Source organism: Rhinopithecus roxellana, chromosome 7, assembly GCF_007565055.1.
Source record: "Rhinopithecus roxellana isolate Shanxi Qingling chromosome 7, ASM756505v1, whole genome shotgun sequence".
NCBI lineage: Eukaryota > Metazoa > Chordata > Mammalia > Primates > Cercopithecidae > Rhinopithecus > Rhinopithecus roxellana.
Genome location: NC_044555.1, coordinates 131,868,804 through 131,882,569, shown reverse-complemented (window position 1 = coordinate 131,882,569; position 13,766 = coordinate 131,868,804). Strand labels below are relative to the sequence as shown.

Genomic DNA, 13,766 nt, shown 5'->3' with positions numbered 1-13,766 from the left:
TAGTAATCTTTACAAAGTAGCACTTTAGATAACACAAGTATATAGCTTTCATTAGGCCATACTATTGGGCCTTATTTTGCAAAAATTTGTTTTATTTTATCTTATTTTGGTGTTTTTTTCCTTTTTAGCTGAGTAATTCTAAAGAGATGTCAGACTATAGCTGGGCTACTTATTATATATCAGTTTTATACCTTACTGCACAGAATCACCTTTAAAAACTCAACTTTTCCTGCATTGCATTACTGTCTCCACTGTTAATCTGGGCGACTGCCATTCAGGTGAGAAACTCCCTTATCAGCACTAAGCTCCTTGACAGGGTGAGAGTGAGTAGTAGGGGAGTGGCGTGGAGCGTGAAGAAGGTGTTGTGAGGAGGGTAGAGACCCTGTCCACTGTGTGTCTCAGGACGCAGCCTAGAGCCAGGCACCCAGGAAATAAGCACTCAATAACTGCTGAATGAAGAAATGAATGGACTGGGAGAATTGTCTGGATGGCTTTCTTCACTCTAGCATCCAACCCAGTATATTTCTGGAATATGTAGAATCAAAATGAATTTTCAGAGTCTGAAAAAATCACAGAACCTCTTTCTTATTCCTTAAATGCTTTTTGTAAAATTCATAAATTATTAAGCCCTTGATGACTTGGAGACATTAAGAAAAATTAAGTCCCATTAGAGGTCAGAGGAAAAAGGAGAGGAAATTGAAGGGTCATTTCTTTACTCACCAGCAGCTGGAGAGAACTAACAAGGCACACAGGTTGACCAAAGTCCAGAACCAAATTAGGCTCTTAGCAATTGTGTTCAGACTGAGAAGTGGTATTTTTGAGTGTCTCAATAAAAACTTTGCCACAGGTATATTTGGAAACAGTGAAAGCAACTAATTAAGAACTAAAATAGAAGGGAATTACCATTTGTCATTTGAAGGGCCAGACATACAGATACGTTCCTGGCAGGGCCCTGGGAGACCGCATTCTGTAGGCTGGAACGATTTTGCTGTGCTGATGCTCATACCTCTTAAAGCTGCATGTGAAATAAAAGTGAAATAGCAATATCCAGCTGTGAAAGATAAAAATAAAAATCCTAAAAAAAAATATGGTCAAAAGTGCTTGAGCAGATAAAGCAAAACAGAATATAGTCAGTGGGGATGCTAGTGAGTTAATAAAACTTAAAGTGTTTATGTTTGCATTAGAAAATAAAGGTTCAAAGTATATGATGTAGGATGATTTTAAATAAAATAGTCTGGAATGCATTCAAATAATTTCATTTAAAAATCTACTGCAAATAAAGTATAAATCTAACAAGGAAGAGGATATAGAATTAAACCATAATTATTAGGCAAAAGAGTTTATAAATTTGAGTTCTTCTAGTAGGCGTCTTTAAAATCATGTCAGTAAATTAATATTAAGGTATCATCTCTCTTTAAATGTAATAAGTTGATTTTTTTTCTATGGACAATGGCATTTTATAGGAGTGACTTTACTTTCAGAAAAATAAAAATGAACACTGAAGTGGAATCACTGCATCAAGAGCTCTAGTCATATAATTTAAGCGTGAAAACGATCGTAACAGAATATATATGCAAATTTGCCTTCACAATCACTTCCCAAAATACCTACCTCTGTATTCTGTATTTATCATTGCATCAAATGAGAGCAGTCAGAAAAGGATTTTTGAAACTCTTGTATATATAAATACTTCACTCAAAGATGAAGTGGTTTCCAGGAGTCTTCTCCACATTCAACTAGCATAATATTCTAGCTCCTCTTCTGTGAAATGTAAAATATCTGTACATTAACTTTCCTGTAGATCATTTCACCCCACCATTTTCAACTTTCATCTAATGGATCGAAATAGGACTTATCACCTCTAATCAAAGAATGAGCATGTTATCTTACCACTGTAGATATTCAGAGATTTTATGTTGTTAAAGATATTTTTTCCTTCAATGCCCTTGACGTTATCATATATACACAATTACCTTCTATTGTTTTTACAGACAACTATTTTACACCAGTAATTATTAATCCAAATCATTTGGATTTAAGGAATTTCTAATTGAAAGCCTATCGCATGAATTGTTTATAGTGACAGACAATATACTATTAGTAATTTTAAAGCTTTAAAAGTAAGTTATCCGTATCCACTTCAATCTCCACATGATGATAAAGGATTATTATGTGCAGTAACCTATTTATGAAAAGGAAACAGTGTGCTTCTTTCAGACGCCATCGCTTGCTTTAATAAGGAATTGAAAAGCTGAACTACTTTATATGCAGATCACCATCCCAGTTGCATAAGGATTTACAATAGACAAAACAAAACTATTTTTTGTTGTAAAGAAGGGCTGTTTGTTTAAATCACACAATCATGTTTGCATCTAAAATTATTTACAGTCTAATAAGGCTTCATAAATGTTATATAGACTTGGTTAATTAAAATCATCTTAATGCTAACACCAAAATGAAAGTCTTGCGGAAGTTGACAAGGAAAACTTCAAGTAACACAAGCCTAAAGAAGGCAGAAGGAAAAAGATGCTTAATGTCTTGGTTTAGGTAACTATTAATCGATTTGGAGACGCAAATGGTACTTGATTTGATAGCACCCCATTAATGCTTCAATTAAACTCAAGAGGAAAATGCTGTTTTGTCAGAAAGTGTTAAACTTGAGAAGGATTATGAGTCTAACCTGTGATCTAAAATAAATAGAGAGTAATGTATACGTTTTTATCTCTGCTACCTTGGATTTTGCAGAGAACTTACTTGGGAAGTTTTAATCTCACCCATGAAGTCTTCCTTCAAGGTCTTTAATGGCTCATATGTCTTTGTTAAATGAGGTGTGTGGCGGCCTCTACTGGTGTGTGTTTATAGAAAATGTTTCAATAGGCAGAAAAAATATTAATTTCAATTAAAAAGTTAGAAATACAGACTTTTTCATTTAAATATATAAAAATACCTAATTCAATGCAGAAAAATATATTACTAGCTGTGTCATGTTCTTTTAATTAGGAAAATAATCTAAAACACTCACCATGTTAGTGTAAAATAATGATTTACAGAAGGGTATTAATTGCTCAGTTCACTCTGACATTGGGTTAAATATATTTTATTAATGAATTATTAATCCTGACTGAGGTGGCTTATTACCTCTAGTCCACTGTTAAATCCCCTTAGTTGACTTAAATAAAATCACTTAAACCCAGAGGAAAGGAAATATTTTATAGTTAAGCCTACAAAGGTCCTAGAACTAGAATCATTTGATGACAGGCTGGTTTCTATAACTCAAGCAAACTGTACGTTGACTTAATACAGCTGACACATCAATCTATTTTACAGTGTTTTCAGTTTCAAAAATACAACACATTAAAATATTTTCAATTTATCAAAGCTAAAAGCAACATTTAAGTAATGTACTTAAAGTGCGAAGGCACTTTAACACAAAGTAGTGATGCCCAGTGGCTATACTCGGTAACTGACGATGGAAATACCATATATCATTATTTACAAAAGAAGTTGTAGTCACAAAAGATCTTTGGAGATCTTCTACAAAATACACTAAATATCCATTTTCATTTGAAAAGTTTGCCTATTCTTTCTTCAGTCACTATAATCTCCTCTTCCCACTCCCACTCTGAAAAACAAAGAAGAAAAAAGAAACAAAACCATAAACAAAATATATGAAGAAATGCATTATAGAAACATTCATGTCCACTGATGGTTCCTAAGAAGAGAAGGGAAAAGGAGAGGGGAAAAAAAAAAAAAAAAAAAAAAAAAAAAAAAAGTGGGGAGGAGAGAGAGAGAGAAATAATTTAAAGGAAAACTTGCAAAAGCAAAATCATTATTTCATCCTATCTCCCAAACATTTTCAAAGTCCCCCATTAACACTGGGAAAGGGAGAACAAAAACAAACACAAAAGCTAATGTCCTTGTTTCCAACAGTTCTCAGAGCAGCATCCTCTGATGCCTTAGGGTTGTAACTGATTTCCCTTCACAGCTGACTGATTGCAGTTTGTTTTTCCAGAACTTCGAGGTAGTCCGGTTCTGATTGCGGCTTAGCTTGCAGTAAAGGATGGTTGGGTTTTGACTGCCCCACAAAGCATTTCCTGGGAGTTCCATATAAAACGGTTTTATTGATTCTGTCTTGGTTTTGGCGTCGAGATTCATAGGAAGGGGCAAACTGCCTTTTAGGTAAGGTACAAAAGTTATAGTGGACTAGGCCTGTGCTGGGGAGTTCCTTGACTCGCTCAGCAATATTTTGATACAGCAGCTCAGGCTCTCTTGGTGTGGCCTGCTTTTCTAGCAGCTCAGTGGCACTTATTGTGTAAGCAGGTGTGGCTGGCTCTTCTTTTTTCTCCTCCAGGTTGCTGTAGCTGAACTCTTGCAGGTTTCGGTAATAGGCTACTGGGTCTCCTTCCTTCTGCATGTAGATGGGGTTTTGGCACATCTGACCCACAGGTGGGGGGATATAGTTGTAGACATGGCCGTCTGTTTTATCGTGAGTCTCAGTGTTGTAAGACCCATACTGTAATTGAAAGGAACTTACGTCTAAGTTGTTGGTATCCCTGGGAACACTTGGCACTCCCTTTCGGCGTTTCAAGACAAAGACGAATAAACCGGCCCCAAAACAGACAGATAAGATGAAAACAACAAGCAATCCCAGAATTAAGACAGACAGTGGAACTTCAGTGTGTAGTTCAGGATAGGAACTAGGAGACACACTAAGCGACCGAGGTGTGTCTGTATTATGATTCATTGACAAGATGGTTCCATCTGACAAGTTTGGGCTGTCTGGACAGATAGCCTCCCTCCCCAGAAATTTTAGTATCTCCCCTGCATGCTTAGCAGGAGATTCGCAAGTCACCTCATTAATGATGACAGGGGAGTTGGCATGTTCTGTCCAGTCTTTCAACCCCATGATGTCACAAGTACAGTCCCAGGGGTTCTCTTGCAGATCTATCTGGATGAAAGCCGGGAGCTGATCCAGAACCCCTTTCACGGGCAGATGAGAAAAATGGTTGTTTCTCAGATTCAACCTGGTTAGGGCCGTCCCCCCAAATATATTATCAGGTAAGGAGCGAAGAAGGTTGTTGTTTAGAAACAGTAGCTGTAGGTTAATCAAAGCATCAAAGGTCAGGGGCTTAATTTCCTTAATGACATTATACTCTAAATAGAGATATTGCAAGCTCTGCAGTCCATCAAACATAGAAGGGTACAGCACTTCAAGGTAGTTGCCATTCAGATAAAGTCTGCGTAAACTGGTCAGGTTTGTAAAGGCACCTTCCTGAATGACCGCAATCCTGTTGTTTCCCAAGTGCAGTAAGTCCAAAGAACTGTATTCTAAGAGGTCATTCTTATAGACAGTTTGAAGATAGTTCCCTGTTAGGTAGAGTTTCTTTGGACTGGTCGGTTTGGGCTGCAGGTCAGAGATATTAGTGAACTTCCTTTCTTGGCAATTTACATTCAGACCATTGTCTGAGCTCTGAGACGTGCAGACACAGCTGCTGGGACAGGTGAGAGGCACAGGAGACTTGGTCTGGTACACCATGATAGGTCCAAAACTTTGCCTGTCCTTTGACACAGTCACTCGGGGAGTTGGACGATTTCTCATTTTGGGCGGCCGGCTGGCTTTTGGAGCCCTGGTTGGGTTGAGAGCAGGATTCATTGTAGGTGACAGCCTTTGGACGTGGGTGTCAGCATGGCTGCCCCTCTGACTGGAGTCACTGGCACTTTTTCTGGGACAGAGGTCTTGTCGGGTCAGCTGGGTCACGTCTTTCCCATGCAACCTAAAGGGAGTTTCACAGACAATCTCTCCCACAAAAACAGTTATGGTGTCTAGCCAAGCCTTGAGAGGAAGTAAGTCACAAGTGCAATTCCATGGATTTTCCTCCAGCTGAATCTCCATGATCCCTCCAATATGTTCAAGGACGCCAGCAAAAGGCATTACTTTTAACCTATTCCCCCTGAGGTCTAAGTGGGTCAGCAGGACAAAGCGGAACACGTTGCTGGGCAGTGAAAGCAGAAGGTTGTCATTCAGGATGAGCACTTTGAGCTTGTTAAGTTTGCTGAATGCCCCGGCCTCGATGGCACTGATGTAATTGTAGTCGGCCTGGAGATACTCCAGGCTCTCCAGGCCCAGGAAGGTGTCCTCCCTCAATATCTCAAGCTTGTTGTTGTTGAGATGCAGTCTTTTGAGAGTTTTCAGGCCACTGAATGCCCCTGTTCGGATCTCCTGTAACCCGTTGTTACCTAGGTGAAGAGTCACCGCGTTGGAGTAATTGACAAATTCGTTTGGATACAGTCTTGTCAAGAGGTTTCCATTGAGAAAAAGCTGATAGATTCGATACTGGGGGGGCTGGAGCAGGCTAACTGTTGTAAATCCTTTGTTCTCACAGTTAATATTCAGTACGTTTTCCTTTTCTTCGCACAGACAGCGGATCTTGCAAATGTCTTTGGCAGTTTTGCGACTCTCCGTCTGTAAGATCCCGGCCGCGGTTAACACACTGAGGAACCAAACGCCGCTCAGCATCTTTAGGCACCTTTGGTGTCAACTCAGGTACCTACAGGCAAACCTTAGGTGGGGGGCAGGGGGAAGAAGCGGGTGCAGGGAAGAAAGAAACAAGGAAGCCTGATTAAAAATGGTAAAGCAAGGAGGCGGAGTGGGAACGAGGGAGAATGAGGGGGTTGGCAACACGGCAGAATGAAATCATTGCATTTTTCAAAGCGGTTTCTTTTCTCCGCTCCCTATTCCCCCACCCCGAGGCCACCCACACACGTGCCCCGGGAACACACATGCTTGCACCTGATTTCCCGGGGGGTCGCAGCCAGCAGCCAAGTCATTAGTAACCGAGTTGTCCTACTAAATCCTGCCCATCTCCTCCTCCCCTGGGGTATCTCGAAGAGATCTTGGGCGGCTCGCCCGTCTTGAGCTCCCAGCAGAAATCGCAATCGCTTTAGGAAAAAAAAAAAAAAAAAAACGCAAAAAGGGGATGGGAAAATCAGGAATCAGGGGGCTGGGGGCAGGGATAGAGGAGAGAGAGAGATAGCAAAAACAGCACGAGGTGGGGGTTACTCACACATCAGGAGAAGACTGAAACCCTCTCCTCTGCAGTCCACCAGGAGTTTAGCATCTTCAGGAAGTGGGAGAACAAGGTAAAATAAGACGCTGCTTCCAGGGGGGATGCCCTGCTTTTTGTTGATTGATTTAATTTGACTGGGGGTGCGCAGAAATTAAAAATCCGACAGGAGGCAGGAGCGGAAGAGAAGAGTTGGAGCGGAGGGAAGCCGAGCTGCCAGGGAGGGACTGGGGTGCAACTCTGTCGGGAGGTCGGAGAGCCGGCTGGCCCGGTCGGCGGGCGAAGGCGACGGCGGAGCCTGGGCGCGCGTTTCCAATTCGGTGGCGGCGGCAGCAGTGCGTCTAGCAGTTTGAATCTGAGAGGCTTTGCAGGCTCCCCGGGACAGGACTAGGGTGACGTCACGGGGGAGGGGGCAGGCAGAGATCCAGGGCGCGCGGTGGGGAGGGTTGGGCAGATGCTTCCCTTCCTTGCAAGTGGCTTTGCAAAGCTCAATTCCCGGCTGCGTCAGTTGATTCTGAACTACTCCACCTCCAACCTGGCTGGCGGCAGGAGCTTCTCCTGCAGAGGGGTTTCTCAGGGAGGGGCCCTCCTAATGGGCTGGCACCTCCTTGGGCCCTTCTACGTGTTCTCTTTCACTACTCCCTCTTTCTTTCACCTACACAATGCCTATGGAGGGCAGGGGTGGGGGTGGGGGGTTCTTCTCCCAGATTCCCAAGCAAGGGAGAAGTGTGTAAGAGTGTGTGTGGTGTGCCTCTTTGCTACAGGACTGGTGCCCCACTTGCTAGCTCCTAGCTCAGATGCTCTCTGTGCAGAGAGAGTGGGGTGTGTGTGCATGCACCAATGTGTCTGTGTAGGAGGGTGAGGAGTTCTCTTAGGGGATTTATGCTTTACATACAGAGCCCTGATTCAGTGCTAAGAGAATTCCTTTCTGGGTGGTGACCCGCCAAACAGATATTTGCCTGGACTCTGAAAGTCAGCTCAACGTTAGCTTACAGACTGAGAAAAACAAAAACAAAACCCTTTTCTCCCTGAGGTTTATACTTAGCCAGATAATGAGGTTTAAACGTGCGCTTCTTGCCTGGAGGAAGGAGAAAAGAAGTGGGTGTCAGAAAAGCACTGCCAGGCTGAGTCTCAGCTGGGAGTGGGAGCCAAAGGAGGGGTGGTTGAGCCCTCCAGGCTGCAGGGGCAGGGGAGCTAGGAGAAAAGAGGAAGCTGGTGCAGGAAGACTGGCTCCTGAGAAAGAGAGGAGATGTGAAAGGAAGCCTGGCCCGAGACCTAGCTTACCTGGGTTCTGATCTGGCTCTGTTGCTAGATGTGACACTAGCTTCTGGATCTTCCTGTCTCCATCTGCAAAAGGTGGGTAGGTAGACCGTATGAGCCCTCCCAGCTCTGACATCCAATGTGGGTTTAAATAGCCTTTCCAGAGCATTGCTAATGACCAGGTGTTGGATTTTTGCCTTCATTATCTGTTTTCTCCTTAATTACTGTACAGCTCCTTGGACCCAGGAGTCTTCATTGTGGAATCAATTCACAAGGGGTAAATAATGTCTGCTGTTGCCTGGAAAGGCCTTGGTTGCCTCTAGTAGGAAGGGGGAGATGGGTCAGGAAAAGGAGGGAATCAAATAACCAGGGAAAAGGAATTGACCAAATGATGTTCACTTCAGCTTACTTTCCTGGGGACCCACTGCCTGATCAAATGTGGCATAAACACAGATATAACAAACCACTTGACAACAGAACACCCCCTGCTTCTCCCCTTCTCCTTCCTTGTTAAGCTGAGGTCCTAGGATTGTTCCCTTTATACAAGCTCCTTTCTCTCTGGGAAGGGCGGGGGTAGTTTATAAACTTAGACACTAAGGCAACCTGTAGCTGCGGTGATCTGTGCATTATTTTCTTGGGCTTTCTCCCTTTCTCCTTCTTCTTCTTCTAAGAAGAGCCTTGGACCAGGCATCAGGAGCCCCCTTACCCTCTAATTCTTGCTTGGCCTTTATTAAAATACTTTCCTTCTGGAGACTCCAATTTTCCTTCTCTATAGAGAAGGGCAAACTTGAGATGAGTTCTGAGGCAGAGGGACAGCCCTGCGGATGGCCTCCCACTCTGTATTACAATTGCATCATTAGATGGAAGCAGTCTGATGCAGTGGGAGCACAATTAAGCTCCCTTTCCTCGCAGAGGAGGCATTTGTTTCTATGTATTTCCAAATGTTAAAAGCACACAGTTCCTACAGCAATAAGATTTATTCATTCAGTCATTCATTCAGCAAACAAGTATTATGTCCATATTTAACTGAAGTAAAGATATGAGAGCCAGAGCCAAACAGGACCTTAGAAGTCAGGTTCATTTTACAGATGAGGTCATTTCTCAACCAGGGAAAGTGCTGACTTACTCAAGAAACTACAATTAGAAACAAAACCCAGGGATTATTAGTCCCAGTCCATCATTTTTCCAAAAAGCACACTACTGCGTAATATGAATTAAGAATCTACTTAAACTTAAATAGTGGTGGTGGTGTTTTACTTAAAGTTATCCTTTTTATTTAAAAAAATGTATTTGAAAGTGAAACATCAAATACTAGTTTCAGTTCTCAGATAGTGATTTCTTTCAAGACATTGATGACGCTTTCGATATTCCTTGAGGACAGATTATTTTTGCTAAAAATTTCAGAGAGAGAAGAGAGACTCAGAGAGAAAGGTGGAGGTGGTTGGGGGCTCATGAGGTTCTTGAGACCTACAGAATCAAGGAAATTCACTGGTAATCTAACTGTGGGAAGGGACACCGGGACCCTGAGGGGGTCTTCCTTCCTGCCTGTCTCTCAGAGTCCACAGCTGCTTTCCAAAACGTAGTTACTAGGAACAAATCAGCTTGAAACGCAATAATCACTTTAAGTAAGTTTCATTTGGCCCCGTGTCTTCTAAAGAACTGCCTCAACACCCCCCTAGGGAGAGTGGGCTTTTAAGGCTGTGGAAAGGTTCAGGGTGAACTGGGACCCCAAGGGAGGCAAAGGCGGTTATTAAAATAAGGAAAACGCTCCCTCTCCTTGCTGAGGCGAGGGAGGCTTAAAGAAGAACTCCGTGGGTCGCCTGTCTCACTCGCATCTAACCCAGTAGAGCCTGGCTCAGGTCTCCAAGGATTCCACAGGACACGGTGGGTGCCGGCGGGCTTACAGCCCACCTCCGTCCCGGCCGCCCATCAGGCCACGAGGGGGCTAAGAGGAGTCCGAGAGGCCAGAGAGGGGCCACTGCCTGCCCGCAGCCTCCTGTTCTAAACACCCGCCGCCCGCAAGCCGGGTCGAATCCCATTTCCGAAGGGCGCTTCCGGGAGACCAGGTGTCTCCGAGCGTCCCAGATCGCTGGTAACTGGGCACCGGCCGCAAGCGCAGCCCTACCTTCCCTACCCCTACCTGCTAGACGCCTGGTGCGGTGCCCGGCATGCGGCCCCACAGCAGCGACGGCCACTCGGGCTGCCCTCGCCTTGGGGCTTGGGCACTGCAGGCCGACCAGAGGCTTCTAGCTCGCGCCGGGTGCGTGGGCCCTCCCCGGCCGCCTGTGCCACCCCGCTGCGCCACGCGCGGAGCCCGACCACGCCCGCGCGGACGGTCCGGGGGTGAGGAATCTCTAGTGGGGATTGAGGGTAGAGGGCGGCCGCCAGCGAGCTGCCCTCCGCGGTGGCGCCCAGCCTCCCCACGCTGGTCCCCCTCGCAAGGAGAGGTGGCCGGGAAAGGCAACGGACTGAGGAAAGCCGGCTCACTGGCCTCGTCGCCACCGCGTCCCTGAGTGCTCAGAACTTACCCAGCGAGCGCGCTGCCCAGATCTTTCCCCGGAGGCGCCCGCAGCATCTGCGACTCGGTGAGGCAAAGGAACCGACACCGCTTCGGACTGGCGCAGCCCAGGAGCAGGAGCACCGCGGGGAGCGCGGGCGGCGCCCCCAGGGCAGGCAGATCCCCACCGGAGCGGCTAGCCAACGGGCAACGCTTCTTGCAGGAAGGAGGGAGGGAGGCAGGCGAGAGGGAGGAGGGAAGTAAAGCGGGAGGGAGGAGAGGGGAAGAAGGGAGGGAGGAGGGAGGGAGGAGGGAGGGAGGGATCGCGGCCCCTCTCCCTCACTTATCAATCACCCCGCAGATTGCACCCAGGACGGGCATGTAAGAACCCACAAAGGAGCCGCTGCTCCATTTCTCTGACAAGCGCTGCGGAGCACTGCTCACGCCTCTCGGCCCCTCTTGCCTGGAACTCTGCCCAGCCCTTGCGGCTTCCACCCTGGGCTGCAGCTCGGGCTTGGTCAAGTGAAACAAGAATGGCACAGGGTCGGTACCGTGTCCAAGGGGACACTAAGACCACTGGGTGGAAGTTAACGACAAGTGAAAGAGCAGTCAGCCGTCCGAGTTGGACACCCTCCGGGACAGCTGCCTCCCCTAACTAGTAAGCGCCCAATCTTTGGGAGTTCGCAGGCAGATATTTCAGAACCTCCTACGAGGATCGTAAACAAGGACTTTCAACATAATATAGAGCTGAACTTGAGTTGTGCAAGTGTGTTAACAAAAGCAAGCCCTTAGCAGCGTTCCAGTGATTGATTCCCTTTATTCTTCACGACGACGTTGCTGGGGTCGTCTAGAGCGTTATTTTTGCCATCTTCCCTTCCCTTTTCTCCTTTCTTCTTCCTCTTATTAGTAGTCCAGGTGGTTGTGATTCTATTAAAGGAAGGCGCTCTGTGAAAAGAGTCAATGTAGTTCAAGCCGGAGGTGCGGTTTTTGCCAAGAGCATTGCGGTTCCCCTTAAGACTTGCTTTCTCTAGGGCCTCTCCTCTACTCTTCCAGAGTATTAGAGATAAAGTTGCAGTTTGATAAATTTATGCCAGGAGTAGGGAGTTCATTTGATGATATTAAGGCATTTTCCCCTCCATCCTGTAGGAGAACGTCATTAATTCAAGTCGTCACCACCGCCTATCCTTTTCATGTCTATTAGAGTCTGCAAAAACCCGAATCCTTCTCAATATCTAAAAGCGTGGAGGTGGAGAGCAGACGGGGAGGCGAGGAGAGGGGTGCAAAATTAGACCCAAAATTACCTCTCCAGCTAGTGGATCTGCACTGGGATTTGTCTGTTTTCATATTTCCCGTACCTCACGTTCTCACAGCACTGACAACCACTTTATTCTTGTCCTTCCCGTGGGAATCTTTTGTGCTTCTCCTGTCCTCTCCTTCTTGGCTTTCTTTCATAATGGTTTTCTAAGGAGATTATGCTGGGCTTTTTGAAAAGAAAACTACTGGTAATCTTATATTATGAAGATGTACAGAGTTTGCTTTAATAATAGTCAAAAGAATTATAATCATATCTTTGGAGTTGTAAGGGTCATTACTGTTCCTTTTACTTCATTCTTGAGAAAGCCTTTTTGAAATGTTCCTACCATTCAGAAAAGCAACTTCAGAATAACATAGTTCTCACGTAAGCACATGGGCAGTGTATGTACGGTTATATATTCAGAAGCATTGCTCTTCTTTTTACAATATCCGTATTAGTGTAAACATCCAATGTGCTCTTTGCTACAGACTAAAAACAGTGAACTGAGCACATCATATTATCAACTAAGTGAGGTCGGTTAATACTGTTACTTCTGTCTTTACCATATTTCTGACTGTGTCATCTTTTCATGTAGTTTTTAGTAGATGTTATAAACAACTGCAAAACATGGAGCTAAGAGGCCATTCGAATACAGAAATAATGAGACAGTCATGCTGAAAAACTGAGACAGTTTACTAAGAAGTGTGACGTGTCTGTAGCCAAAGGGAACATACAAAATAAGCAATAACTTCTATACAGATTAGAGGAGGAACATGGTATTAATGATGAAAAGTGATACTTTATTTAGATCCAGTAGTAACATGTAATAGATGGCATGCATCAATTTTAATTAGCCTTGTAAGCAAGTCTAACCCATTCACCAGCCTTTGAAAAGCATTTAGCAGCCTGCCTTTCCACATGGGACCACACTGATAGTAAGATAAAATTAAAAAGAGCAGACTTTTCTTTTTGTCAGCATAAAATTTTCAAGTAGGTAGATAGCTGTACTTTGAATGCACAGACACAAAAATTGATGAGCAATATAAAACTTTCTGAGAGGGTTTTGCATAGACAGTTGTAATGGAGGAGAGTTTGAAGCCTGTGAAAAATTTAAATATATCAATTTATTTGAAAGCTGCTTTATACTGAATTTTCTAAAAGTTTCTGTGTTAGAGGAAAATTTCCAAATAGAATTGAATACTAAAGATACCATATTCATGTACTTCTGTTGATTAATAAAAATCACATTACTCTTTTTTATAGTAGCACTGTAAATGTATCTTTATATCCATGTGCTGTTTTCTTTTTAAAAAACTTTTATTTTAGGTTCAGGTGTACATGTGCAAGTTTGTTATATAGGTAACTTCCATGTGGTGGGGGTTTGGTGTACTGTGAGCTATTTTCTATTGTAAAGTTCATGTTACTAAGCAGCACAGAGATCCCTGATTGGAAAACTAGTGGAAAAATAGAGAAATAAAACTAAATCTTGCCTGGGTTTTTATAGTTTCATTCTAAGATTAGAAGAAAACCAGAAATTTCATCTAGGATGAATGAAATAAAAAGCACGTATGTTTCCAGGATGATGCAAAGGATGTCCTATTACTGTGTAGTACATAATTTACCTGAGAATGTTGCTTTTTCAACTTCCTCA

At 44.1% G+C, this 13,766-nt stretch overlaps 1 protein-coding gene across 1 annotated transcript; it reads right to left on the bottom strand.

Moving 5' to 3' along the window:
• Window positions 1-3,089: 3,089 nt before the first annotated feature.
• Window positions 3,090-11,048, bottom strand: SLITRK2 (SLIT and NTRK like family member 2). The gene is made up of 5 exons (XM_010376965.2): window positions 10,853-11,048; window positions 8,349-8,411; window positions 7,065-7,599; window positions 6,791-6,939; window positions 3,090-6,560 (listed from the first exon to the last, which is right to left on the bottom strand). The coding sequence occupies exon 5, from the start codon at window positions 6,515-6,517 to the stop codon at window positions 3,980-3,982; it is 2,538 nt and encodes an 845-aa protein (XP_010375267.1). The 5' UTR covers window positions 6,518-6,560; window positions 6,791-6,939; window positions 7,065-7,599; window positions 8,349-8,411; window positions 10,853-11,048; the 3' UTR covers window positions 3,090-3,979.
• Window positions 11,049-13,766: the final 2,718 nt, after the last annotated feature.